At 34.5% G+C, this 14,350-nt stretch overlaps 1 protein-coding gene across 2 annotated transcripts in view; it reads right to left on the bottom strand.

Moving 5' to 3' along the window:
* Positions 1 to 14,350, bottom strand: part of LOC106473739 (uncharacterized protein C15orf41 homolog) — a 44,950-nt gene that overhangs the window by 20,941 nt on the left and 9,659 nt on the right. For both annotated transcript variants that reach the window (XM_022402136.1, XM_022402137.1), the window contains 5 exons: positions 10,717 to 10,777; positions 9,596 to 9,674; positions 6,812 to 6,891; positions 2,044 to 2,093; positions 824 to 891 (listed from right to left, as the gene is read on the bottom strand). In XM_022402136.1, coding sequence (XP_022257844.1) covers positions 824 to 891; positions 2,044 to 2,093; positions 6,812 to 6,891; positions 9,596 to 9,674; positions 10,717 to 10,777 — 338 coding nt within the window. The remainder of the gene's footprint in view (positions 1 to 823; positions 892 to 2,043; positions 2,094 to 6,811; positions 6,892 to 9,595; positions 9,675 to 10,716; positions 10,778 to 14,350) is intronic.

A 14,350-nucleotide genomic window follows, 5' to 3' on the forward strand; every position in this document is an offset into this window, starting at 1 on the left:
CACACACACACACATATATATATATATATACACACACACACACACATATATATATATATATATGTATGTATGTACGTATGTATGTATACAATTTTTCTAATAAATTGTATTACATCAAAAGCGTACAGGCGATCACTCAGCACTGTATAACCCGGACAAAATTATAATATAACCTACAATTTATTTATTGTACATGTAGATATACATGCCAACAAGGTTCTAATATAACAATGTAAAAATTATACCGTTTGTACAAAAGGTATCATTTTTAAAGTGAAAATGTCTGCGGTTATAGCTCCCAAAAGCATTGGGGATATTCCGTCTATCAGACATAATCAAAACAACAGATGCAGAGCTAGTCAGCATGTAACCGAAAATTTTCACTTTAAAATGATACATTTATACTTTTGTATAAATGGTATAATATTACATTATTATATTAGAACTTTGTTGGCACATTCACTTACTTGTTGGCACATATATCTACATGTACAATAAATAAATTGTAGATTATACATTATATATATATATATACACAGACACACACAAACATTAAAAATAAAAAGGAGATCAGAGAGTTAGGCCATGCACATGTTAGACATGCTAAAGTATCATTATTGGTCTTGAGGTTCGTTCATCAATTTAAATAAAACCTACTATAACAAGGTGCTAAATTAAACCACATTAAACATATTTTGCCTAAAAGAACGTGCATTTATCATAATCCCCTACTCCTTTTACCCATATACCCTCAAGTATATTTTGGAAAAGGTGTATGAATCTTAATGACACCCCACCACTGTTGGGAAAACTTATTACTCACCAACAAATGCTATACCTAACCTTTGCAGTTCTTCTTTCAGTTTCTGTTCAAACTCTAAACCAACAGCACTGGAAAAATTAAACATATACAATTTTAGTATATTTCTGTATACATTTAACAACTTCTGAGGAAACCCAATATGCAATTGAAACTAAAGTCCACTGAAGCTTTCAACTTTCACAAATACTTAATGGATATAAAACTCAAAGTTTAGAAGGGGGGGTTCTGAGACTTTCAGCCAGCAAGTGCTAGCAGAAAAATATGTTCATACCCTAACCATCTTCCTCTCACATAACCTTTAGTAAAGATTTTGAGATTATTAAATACTAACAATCAAAGCATTTTACTGTTATCTGGTCTTGTTGAAGTCTTATAATAATAAGTTCATAACCTTACTACTGACCCACCCATAATGCTTATCAACTGATACATACTTTCTACTCTTTTTTTGAAAGTCAACCATATTGTCTTGTTCTTCTTCACTTTATTAATACACCCTTTCAACCCTATTGACAGTTATAATATTGTTTGGAGCTTCACTTTAGTGGAAAAATAATTAACTGTTTCAAGATAGTAATGCTTCTGTTGTCAGTAAACTGTCTTTACAAGATCCTAAGTTAGTTCTTTCTTCCACGTCTCCTCTCAGCTCTTCACACGGCTTGTGAATTCGTCATTAGGAAAATTAACTGTTAAACTTTCGCTCATGTAAGCATTTAATTCTTAAAAGCCTCGGCCACTTAATTCTAATTATGTAGTGGGGTGAAGAGAAACAGTAGTTTCTGACTGCCCCTAGTTATATATTACCTAAATTCCTACCATGCTAGACTGGATTGGATTGGATGCAGATGTTGGATTGGCTCATATAAATACGAACTAAGTTTTTGTTTTTACATTTGGATATACAAGCATCTTCGTATGGCAATACATCTAGGTGAAAGTATGTAAGGACGAAGAGTCTATGAGTTAATACATAATTTACAAAACTTTAAGAATGAATATATACAATTAGTATTTTATTTTCATGAGACGAATTCCTTGAATATGGATGGATAACTTATGCATGCCGTTAAATTATATCTTTATTTTATAGATTTATATCAGAGTGGACATTTTTTTAACTCTATGATGTATGAGGTAAGAATGCTACATTGTAAGTGTAATCTGTAATTTTTATAAATCCCTTTTTCTATATTGATTTGTAGCTGTAGTTCTGTACTTACTGTTTTACAGCATCTGCTACTGGTCCATAATTATCGTCATTAATTATACACTAGGTAAAGAAAAGATTAAAGTCAATAAAAAAAATATTCTAATTATTTTAAAGTATGAACTTTATTAGTGAACTTGTAGTAACAGTTTCACTTAAGTTTTTTGTAAAACTAATATTTATAACTTCTTTTATAGAGAAAAGTATACCTTAAAGAGAACATCTATAATATCTTTAATAACTTGTATCAGTTAGACACATAATGTAATCTAACCCTAGAATTATTGATTCAGTCCATTCTGGGTTTTTAAACATATTATTGTGATTTATTTACCAAATTAAGTTGCTTGTGTGTCCATGACTTTGTTGGTTACAGGATCTCTAATAACATACCAGTGAGAATTTAACATATCAATTTAAAACAAGTATACCATCAATATTGTAATTAAACCTACTAATTACTGCTGGAATCCCCAATGTATTTTATATGAAACCCCAATGATTTCCCCTAAATGTTTTATAAGGTTTTACACTAAATGTTATATCATTTTAAAACATAAAATTACACAATGTGATGCAATATGTGGATCCTCCAACCAACAGTAAACAATATAGAAACAAGTCAGTAAGTAGAAAAATAGATATAAAAACAAATGTTAACATTTTCCAACAATTAAAACATATTTCTGACAGAGGACACAATAATGAAAATGAAGATGAGAAATAGAAGGGAGAGATATAGGAGTAGGTGTATTGTCACCCTCCCATCCACAGATATTTTAGGGAGAAAAGTGCAATCAAGAAAAATAATGCATGAAGAATCGATGGCATATACATCAGAATATTGACGACCACAGATGAAAAGGATAAAACAGGTTTTATGTGAAAAATAGTACAAGGAACAGGAAGCCAAAGGTTCAAAAGGTAGGAGAGTAAAGTCATGAAGAATAATATTATGGTTGCAGTTAGGAAGGCCAGATTAAGATGGTGAAAGGAACAGAAAAGCACAGTAAAAACAGGAGAAGAGAAAACCTGACAGTAACGAGAAAACCAGAAAGTACTAGAGAGAGAGAGTCAACTGGTAACCAGCAAAATAGTAGATACTGATAATCCTTGGTCAAAAAGCCACATGAAGAATTCAGAGAGATAGGGAACAGAAGAACAAGAAAAGGAGAAAGAATGATACAGTAACCAATGGCAAAAAAAATGCCACTTCTGCTGATTTACAAGGAGGGAGGATGGGTAAACAAAATGTCAAAGAAGGAGGGCTAGGCTACACGTGAAGAGAGGGAGTGGACAAATTCCACACACGAAGTCGGACAACATGGCTGGATGAAAGAGAGAAAAATAAGGATGAAGAAGAAGAGAGCAGGAGAAAGGAAGACGATGGGAGGACTGTAGAAAGCTCAACAGAAGAAAACATGTTTGAGTTGGCCTATAGGGTGCCTCAAGAAGGAAGAGAACATGGGAGAGGAGACAAATAGGGAGTAAGCATAGAAAAGGTGGATGGACCAGTCCTGAATGAATGCATCCACTGCCGGAGCCATAGGATAAGGAACAGGAGACAAGAAAAGGGAAAGCTTGGCATTGTTGTATAGTGGCAAAGGCATCGATAAGTGTAACACCACTGAAGAATCTGAGAATTAAGGGACCACTTGAGAGGCAACCTGCAAAAAAGATTCAGGGCACCCAGAATATGACAAGCAACCAGTTCAACTTGTAGAGAATGGGCCCAGAAAAGGAGGTTGAGGGTGTGGAAGAAACAGAGAGTGAGACTGAGTGCCCTCCTGGCAACTGACATAGGATACCACAGTATCATTACCATGGATCATTACCAAATGGCCTTGTACAACTGTAAGAAAGTGATCCAAAGCCTGGTGAACTGCCAAAAGTTTCAAGAGATTGATATGAAGGGTCAATTCCTATGAAGACCATTGACCAAAAATCTCTAAATAGTTGAGACAAGCATCCCACCCCATGAAGTAAGCATCTGCAAAGAGATGGAGATCTAGACAAGAGGGAGAAAGAGGAACACTCATGTGGTATTGGTTCAGTCGAACCACCAGGAAAATTGGTGTGTAGGGAAAAAGGAAGATGGATGAGAGAGATAAAGAATTCCAAGAGAGATTCCATTGATTGTGCAGGGTCCATTGCAAAAGATGCACGTGAGCATGAATCAAGTGAATAAATGATTACATGGTAGCCCAAATCCCCAAAACAGAGAGAAGCATGTAGCAAGAAGAGGACAGGATAAAGAAAAACCAATCAATCCATGGCTCTCAAACAAAGCATAGAATACTCTGTGTTGAAGAACACAGCCAAATGAACCAGATAATGAGTGGGTGAGAGATTAAACTTCTTCAGCTTGACTAATTAACCAAAACAAGCTGTCTCCAAAAGGAGAAGAAGAGTACAGTTGTAAAATGCCTGTTGGGATGGAGCTAAAAGAAGCCAATCATTCAAAGAATGTTGGAGTCACAATTCCAAGCTGTGAATGTGACAAGCAAAAGTATGCACTATTCAACCGATGCAAGGCCAAAAGGAAGAGTGCAGAAATGATAAACCTGACCTCAGTGAATAAACTGAAGTTAAAGCCTGGATGCAGAGGAGATGGGAATTTAAAGATAAGAAAAAAAATGTCCACCTTGGCCATCCACAGCCCTGAAGCAAAAGACCACCAAAGGGTGAACAAACCGAGGAAGGTCAAGAAACTGGTTGAAACGTAAAAGATCTATGACCATATGTCAATTCCCCATTTTCTTGGTGATGACAAATAAACATTAATAAAAGTCTTGAAAAAGAATGAGAAATCAATTTGATAGCATACTTGGCCAACATGTCTGACAATGTCTCTGAGAGATGCTGGCAAGATACAGGATCCCTTGCAAGAGAAACATTAATGGAAACAGGAGACAAGATAGGAACTTGCAGTACTCAACATTTGGACACAAACAGAAGCCAAAGATTTGCAAACCAAGCATTACAGGCCTCTAACGTTCCCAAGCATAGAGTATAGTTATTGCCAAGATTGATGCTACTGAAGTCTACAAACAATGAAAGAACAGAAGAGAGCAAAGTAACAGGGAGAGGAGAGGAAGTGTGAGAACAGGATAAGAAATAGGAAGAGAAGGAGCTTAAGAGAGATGGAAAGCAAAAGAGGATACAGAAAACTGTTGCTGCACGGCCTCAACCTTTGACTCCAGGGAGTCAATTATTCCATCAAAAACACCTTAGCAGAGGAAAAGAGCTAGACAAAGGCCCCTGAATAAGAGGGAGGAAAATGCACTACAACAAGAAGGGCATCCCTCCCCAGCAAAAGAGTAACCAAATAGGAAGTGACAAGGCCAAGTAAGATGAATACACCAAATTAGAGATGATAAAGGAATAAGTATCTGCCAAAAACCTCTCAGGGAAATGGAGTATAGCCTTAGAAAGAAGATGAATGAAGGAAAGATAAGTGAGGGTAACACAAATGTGAGAAAATTGGGCTTGAGAAATTTTCACAGAAGACAGAAGTTGTGAGCTCCAAGCCTGAAGCACAGAGTCCAGGGTTTGGGAGTCCAAAAAAAAAGAAAATCAGCCCAATGATAAGCCAAGGCATATGTATCAACCAGGCAAGGAGGAAGAGCCATGCTAGCACCAGAATGAAAAAAAACTATTCAGCATAGACCTGAATATCTAGAGTGAGAGAGGAAAATATAACAATCAGAAGAAGGTGTCAAATACAGAAAGGAAGGCAAAGAATCATATGACACAGAAAACTGAGAAAATAAGTAACAAGCCTGAGAAACCATGTCCAAGGAAGATGGGGGAAGGCCTAAGGAGATTCAAGACAGTACTAGTAAAAATACTGGCAAAGGTAGGTAGGGAGAAAAGACTGTCATAATTTTCATCATCACAAACAGAATTCCCAGGAGAAAGGATATCTTTATCAGGCTCAGAAGGCCCAGGTTTCATGAAATAATCCATCTCCGGTTGCACAATAACTGTCACCTCCTCGAAAGACAAAGAGGAATCCAGCATCATTGTAGTTGTTTGATCAGCATGAATAACGTCTTGCTGTTCCACATCCGGCAAAGTGGAAGTAACATTACCTTGAGAATTCATAATGTGGAAAACAAAAGGACCACAAAATCTACAGGTGCAAAACAACTTTGAAATTTAAATTTCAGAATTAAACTTTCCATAATAATGGTTTTGATGTGTAGATACTTCTGTAAGAAAAAAATACTTATTTCGATAATCCTCATGAGCAAAAAAAAGACTCATCTAAACATGCGAGTGCCAAATCAAGAAGTGATGATTGAACAATCAGTATTGAGGGAAGCCACATCATCCTCCTATTGGTGGAGGGTTGTCACATGCTCACTTGCATGTAACAATGTAGCAATATCATATGGAAAAATGTGAGTTTAGGTGGGAGCCTCAAGGCTAGTAGTGAGCAAAAAAAAATTTGCATATAAAGGGCAGCACTGAATCAAGAAGCTATAATTAAGCAAAGGTTACATATCTTATGAAAAACCAATGTTCAATCCTTGGTGATGCTGTAAGATTTTATAAAACGTGTAAATAAAACAGAATGTGCCGTAAACATAAAGTAGGTACTTTATTTAATGTGACTTTAGCTTAAAAATATGTTTAAACAGGAGATTAAATTAAGCGCGCACTACATTAAATGACACAAGTAACATCTGCATGACTACAAATAAGTTTAAATTATTTGTTGATCAAATGTGTAATTCAAGGACACATTACATTGGATAGTACATTTAACTTCCTACCTGAAAAACTTCCACAGCTAAGTCCCCATCTTCAATCAAGCTTGTATCCCTCATCATCTGGGTAATGACGTGCTTAACAGCTTTAAAAAAACATTTTATTGTCAAAAGTCTCACAATACTGAGAGATACCATTAACAGAAATTTAAATTGTCTTCCAAAGAAATATAAGAACCAACAGTCATCTATTTAAATTCAACTTATATTTTTAGTTTTTTTCACATATTTTCTAATGTAAAATTTAAATATTTTAAAAACATCAAACAGTAAGTTTATTTGATTATTTTTTATGTAGAATTATTAACTGGAAACAAGATAGCAAGTTCTCATACATTAATAATTAATTTAATACAAGCCTATCATCAATGTGGACTAAACTTAGTTTACTATAAAACTGCATAGGAAATTATGCATAGTGGTTGTTGAAAGTGATAAAAAAAAGAAGTATGTTGTAGGTTAAACCGCCAAGGAGTTAACTACAGATATATATATATATTTGTAGTTAACTCCTTCATGGTTTGACGTACAACATACTTCTTTTTACACTTAGTTTACTGTACATTTAATGCAAAACAAAAACTTCCTCACAAAGAAATGTTTTAAAAACTACTTGCAACTTGCAGAAAATCTCTTGCATACTGAAAAGAGCTTCATACTCAAAAAATAACCTTATGAAAAGTAGTTTCAAGTCATATACTCATTTGACTAAATTTTTTTAAAATCAATATGGAAAACAGCATTAACTTTTTGAAACTTACAGATTTCTTGTGTAAACTTAGAATTTAAGTATAGAAACAGTTTTGTGTCCAAAAATTATCCCATTAGTGTTCCATGTCTGATCATATAAACACTTATCTTTGTTTTCTAAACAGACTGTGATATGCAGACATACCATATATTTTCTATATGCTTTAATGATAGAGATTTTTCCATTTTTTCAGCCATTTAGTTTCCATGCTATAATGGTGGCAACACATAGTCCACAAAGTCAGTGATGTTGCCTTGTTCTGGTTGCTTTGTTCTTTACAATGTCTATTCTGCCCAAGATAATATTGCAGTGACATTTAGCATCAAGGTTAAAAGGACTATTGCTGTAATATCCTTTACTGGCTGAGTTGACATTATCTCAATGATACAGCCAACCAGTGTCATGAAAGAACAAATGTAACAAGGTGACATTGTTGACTAGACAAAGAAAACATGTTTACCCATTGAATTCAGATGCACTTTCTAGGGCCAGTTCTACAAGGAGATTGCTGAAAGAATATTGTACTCAGAAATCATCATTTCATGTTTTGTTCTATAGAAATAAATCCTGAAAGAGTGACTGCTGTAGGATTAAATATTGCTTATTAAGAGCAACTGACTTTTTGTGTGCGCAAGTACATATGCTGTATTTTCTGTTTTTTTATTCAGATTGTGCTCATTTTTACCAGTTTTACCCAGTCTCGTTATTTTACATACACTAGGAATACACAGTTAAAATTATCCCATTCAGAATTACTTTTTGTTTCTTGACTGATTCTGCTGTAATTATTGGTATTATGTATATGATACTTGTCAAGAAATTAGTTTTAGAAATACCAAAAATCATTAAATTTTATTCTTTTATAAAATAAAACAGGCATATTTAAACAATAAGAACAACGTTACAATGTTATTGATTATACATGCAGTGATGAAAAGTTTGTATAAAAAAGACCTTCAGTAAATTAACCAAAGAACCACAAGAACAACACACCTTAAAAACACAGATTTATCGTTAGGTGGAGAAAGTACAAGACAATAAAACCAAAAAGCTGATGAGTCCAGGACAAATAACCAAAACATAGTATATAAAAAAGTGGCAAAATACTTTTGAGTCATTATACACATATACAAAAAATTCACAGGATGACAATTACAAAATAAGATAAATATACATTTCCCTAGCTCTTGTAGAAGTTTAATCTCTTTCCTTTGCTTTTTCTTGTACTATGTAAACACTAATTTACTTATTCTTCCATAGAGTGTACTTCTTATTAACAAAATTCACAATTTTCCAAAGATCTGATTCCAGAACTCTCTAAATATGATTGGGATGATGAGAAAAATAACAGTCTGAGGTGTTACTTTTTTGTAGCTTGACCAGTCAAGAGAAATTTAAACATGTCTAATCAGCACAATGCTAACGAGAGGAATGACATTACTACAAGTGCAAGTACATAGAGGGACCTATTGCACATGAATGTTGTATTGCCTTTCTACAGGAGGAGGGCTTTTGTTTCATGGTGATGTCACCATACACTAGTGCAGTTCACATTAAACACACAAAATTAAGTGGTAGCTGCCTCAAGGCTAGTGAAATGCAAATCTCTTAGGCAGACACATGAGGAAGACAGCTAAAGTGTAAGAAGAGGTAAGTTATCTCAGAATATTCAAATCTCTTTTTAAACAGGAGTAGTTTGTAACATTATTGCTCTAAACCACGAATACCACAAAGTGACAAGACAGAAGTAACATAATATATGAGAAATGGTAAATGATGCTAACAGAATGGTTGATGAAATATGGATTTAGGTTTTGGTGTTAATTCCAGGTGTAATATTAGCTTGGAATGAATAGATCAATGATGCATATCATTTTAAAAGCATTCTTGAAGAAAAGTAATTTTCCAAATTGTAAAAGGTTATTATTAAGTAAATTAAAATGCTCACCAATCAGTTGTTTATAAAAGACATCTCATAAGACTTTCTTTCCTTTTATATTTTTTACAATTTTCAAGAAGACTAAGCAAGTAATACTCACGGGCTTCTCCTCCATCAGGTTTTTGGGTGGAATGCTGTTCTAGAATAAGCCTTGCAAGAAGTGCAGGTGAAAGATCAATCTAGAAATAGTTATTAAATAAGAATGTAAAACAAAGTTAATGGACACAAAAACCTCCAAATAATACAAGTAGTACATTCATAATTAATGGCCAGTTATATGATATTATAAGTAGTACAGTCATAATTAATGGCCAATTATATGATATTACAAGTAGTACAGTCATAATTAATGGCCAATTATATGATATTTCAAGTAGTACAGTCATAATTAATGGCCAATTATATGATAATACAAGTAGTACAGTCATAATTAATGGCCAATTATATGATAATACAAGTAGTGCAGTTATAATTAATGACCAATTATATGATAATACAAGTAGTGCAGTTATAATTAATGACCAATTATATGATAATATAATTAATGGCCAACTATATGATATTCAAAGTTTTGATATACTCTTCTATTTGCATCATGTAATTTTACAAACTTTGACCTCTTATATCTGGAGATGTGAAAGATAATCCATATTTCACTGGCACTAGTGTATAACTTTGCTCTGATTACAATGGAAAAAATTAGAGTATTTATTTCAATCAATAATTTAGCAGAAATTAACATTTTCCTTCCAAGAAAATGTATTTCAGAGAGATACCTACCTCTCTGTACCACTAAATGATATACCTGTTTCTATATCATAACTCTAATTGTTCCAAAACTTTCAGTTCAATAATAAAACTCTGTCTTTACAACTCTAGAGGTTATAATTGTATCAAAACTTTAATATGAAATGAGATACAAACCATGAACCCTCAACTTCACAGTACAAACATGCTAACCTCTAAGCTATGTCTGGCCCTAAAAGTTAATAGACAGCTAAATACTTTTCATCATAATAAAAAGTTTTCCAAGTCTGACAAAGGCATAAATAATTCACAATCTTAAAGTTTAGAATAAATCAGAACATTTTTATTGCCTTGGTTATGTAATGAATCGCATGCTCATGCTATAAAATTTTGTTGCACACTAAAATATGTGTACATCAGAATGCAATATGAATAGAGTAACATATTAAAGTTCTGAATCACAAGCTAACTTACTTCATCTGCCATTCTTAAAAGAAATCCTGGAGCATCTTTTCTTTTCACAGCTTTTAAATATCTGAAACAAAAAAAATGGATATATTTCATGTGTTATAATAGATTTGCTTTTAATTATACTGTTTGGTAGAGAAAAAAACACCCTTTTCACAGTTCTTATTTCTCTGTTCTGAGATAGTACACAAGCTTTCCCAACAGGAAGACCCAGTGTCAAACCCTGGCCTCTTCCATCACAAACACTCCTTCTCAGAACTTCTGTGAAAACACCATTAACCAAAATGCAGGATATGAGCTGATCAGTAGTTAGCACCTAGTATAATAACAATAAACTACTAACAATAGTGAGACATGTACAGGCTATTAATCATGACAATAATTTACATCTCATCACAACCTTAAGTCAGTGCTAGTTTTAGGCTCTGTTATTGGAAAATTATAGGTTACGAACCTAATACAGATTTGTATAGACATTGAAAATATATAATAATGGTGGTCTTCTGGAATACCCATATCAAATCCTGATCACAATAACAACTTACAATTAAATGTATGTAATTACAGAAAAAAACATGCACAAATGTGGTATGAGTCAAGTTAGCTCTCTTTTACTTTAAATTCCATTCTTTCCCAAATACACAAGTTTTTCTTAATAACACAGGTGAAAGAACACAATTTTCCTTCTACTTATCTGCATTTTAATGTTTTCCAACACTGAAAAAAGTATTTATGTTAGATACATCCTCTCACATACTGCTTTCCCCAATTCATTGCTACCCTCTATATGCACATCTTTTTGCTTGCCACTAGCCTTGAGGATCCCACCTGAACTTGTGTTTCCACTTGATATTGCTGCATTCTTGCATGCAAATGAGCATGTAACAACCCTCAACCAATCGGAGTGTGACATATTATCCTAGTGCAGTTGACTCCCTCTATACTGACTGTACAATAATCACTTTGAGATTAGACAAGAAAAGATGATGCACTAAAAGTGGTGAGGAAGGATGGGAAGTGTGAGAGGAGGAGAGTATCTATTGGAAATACATTCTCAGTGTTGGAACATATGAACTAAATGGCTAAATGATAGAAAATGTAGGACAAAGGTGTGAAGGGTTGTCCACATGTCAGCCTGAACAATCTCCTCTAATGGATGACAGAAGTGAGAAGCCAAACAGTTGATACTGATAATCCCTGGTCAAAGATCCAATGAAGAATTCAGAGAGATGGGAAACAGAAGGACAAGAAGGGAAAAAGAACAACGAAGTGATGAACTGTGAAAAATACACTACTTCTGCTGATATACCAGGAGGGAGGATAGGCCAAAAAAAAAGGGAAAGATGCAAAGAAAGTCCACAATGTTTTAAGACTTAAGGGACTAGACAAATCCCATACATGAAGTCAGAGTGACAGTATAGCTGAAATTCAGGGCACAGAGAAAAGAATAAGGCTGAAGAAAAAGAGAGCAGGAAAGAGGAAAAGTAAGAGGAGGAAGAGAGTACTGTTGAAGGCTCAACAGAAGAAACCATGTTTGAGCTGACCAATAGGGTGCCACGAAAAAGGACCCGACATGGAGAGTCCCAAATGAGGGAGAAACATGAAGGAGGAGACAAATAGAAGGTAAGCAAAGACAAAGAGGATGGACCAGTTCTGAATGAATGCATCCAGTTCCAGAGCCAATGGATGAAGAACAGAAGACCAGCACAGGAGGTAAGTATTATTGGAAATACATTTTGGATTTTTAAGGTGGAGGGGCCAGTGAGAGCATTATCCATACAAAATGCATCTGCATATATCATGGGCTTGTCAATAAAGATTAGCACCCTAGTAGGGAAACCACACTATATCCAGAACAGGTATGCTCTTCACCTGAAACCTAATTCCTGAACTACAGGTGGAATTTGACATGATTGGTCATCACTACTGTCCAGGCCACAACTAGGTAGCCAAGGTTCCACTCCTCAGGGTTGGTGGCTAGGGAATTTAGACCACAATACATATAGTTGTGAATGGATCCCAACCTGTAGCTATAGAGTGATGCATTCCGAACCATCGGAATCAGAACAAGAAGGTGGATAAGCCCTCTCCTCAACCTGAAGAAGTCTGAAAGGCAACACCCCAAGCTCAGAATGACAGGATCCTGTATGCCATACTCAATCTGAGAAAACAAAACTTGTCTGGTCTGGAATTATGAACACTCATCTTCACTCCCCAACTGTGTGGGTAAGGTAAATTCCACTTGTCCCCAGAATTATAGGGAAGATTTGGAGCAAACTGTGCTCAACCAAGGATCCAGGATGGGACCACTCTGCATTTGGAATTATGAAGAGACAATGGATCCTCTTCCATGAACAATGTACTGAAGTAATATTGATAAAAAAGAATGGATACTTTAACATTAATAACATGGATAATTGAAAGTTTTGTGGCAGCATTTTACTTATTTGGTGAACTTTCAAATTCTTATCACTCATACAGCATTTAGTGTGTGATTAATATGTTCAGTTTAGTTAACATAGAAATTTATGACATTTAAAGTTGCTAAATCTACTTTGTTTTGTGTATGTACAGGTATGCCTAATTTCTTTAAGATAATCCTTTAACTTACATTTTTTCAACAAGATGTGATAATTATTTTCAAACACTACTGGAATCGGTCCTTTGCTTATTTACATTAATGATACTGGTAGGAGCAAAATTTTTTGTTTGGAAGTAAGCACAAAGCTACATAATGGGCTATCTGTGCTCTGCCCACCATGAATATCGAAACCCGGTTTCTATCGTTGTAAGTCCGCAGACATACCGCTGTGTCACTGGGGGGCTAGGAGCAAAATCAGAAAATTAGTTCAGCTTGCTAATGAATTATGCTCTTTGGTATTTCTAGCTGTACTAAAAATGTTCAAGTACTACAGAATGACTTGGAGGACGAATTGGTAAATTGGACAAATACTTGGCAAAAGAACTTTAACTATAGAAAGTGAAAAGTAATGCAGTTAGGTTATCATAATTTGGATCACATGTTTAATATATATGGAAGATCACCAACTGTGCAATCACTATGTATGTTCTTCTTACAGTATACGTGTAATACTTAGAAGATTACCAACTATGTAATCAGTGTGTCTTGTTCTTCTTATAGTACATGTGTAACACTGAAGATCTCCAACTGTGTAAACATTGTATCTCATTCTTCTTATACTACATGTGTAACACCGAAGATCCCCAACTGTGTAATCATTGTATCTCGTTTTTCTTACAGTACATGTGTAACACTAAAGACCCCAACTGTGTAATCATTGTATCTCATTCTTCTTATAGTATGTGTAACACTGAAGATCCCCAACTGTGTAATCATTGTACCTCATTCTTCTTATAGTATATGTGTAACACTGAAGATCCCCAACTGTATAATCATTGTATCTCATTCTTCTTATGATGTGTAACACTGAAAATCCCCAACTGTATAATCATTGTATCTCATTCTTCTTATAGTATGTAACACTGAAAATCCCCAACTGTATAATCATTGTATCTCATTCTTCTTATGATATGTGTAACACTGAAGATCCCCAACTGTATAATCATTGTATCTCATTCTTCTTATGATATGTGTAACACTGAAGATCCCCAACTGTAT

Source organism: Limulus polyphemus, unplaced genomic scaffold, assembly GCF_000517525.1.
Source record: "Limulus polyphemus unplaced genomic scaffold, Limulus_polyphemus-2.1.2 Scaffold6462, whole genome shotgun sequence".
Classification (NCBI taxonomy): domain Eukaryota; kingdom Metazoa; phylum Arthropoda; class Merostomata; order Xiphosura; family Limulidae; genus Limulus; species Limulus polyphemus.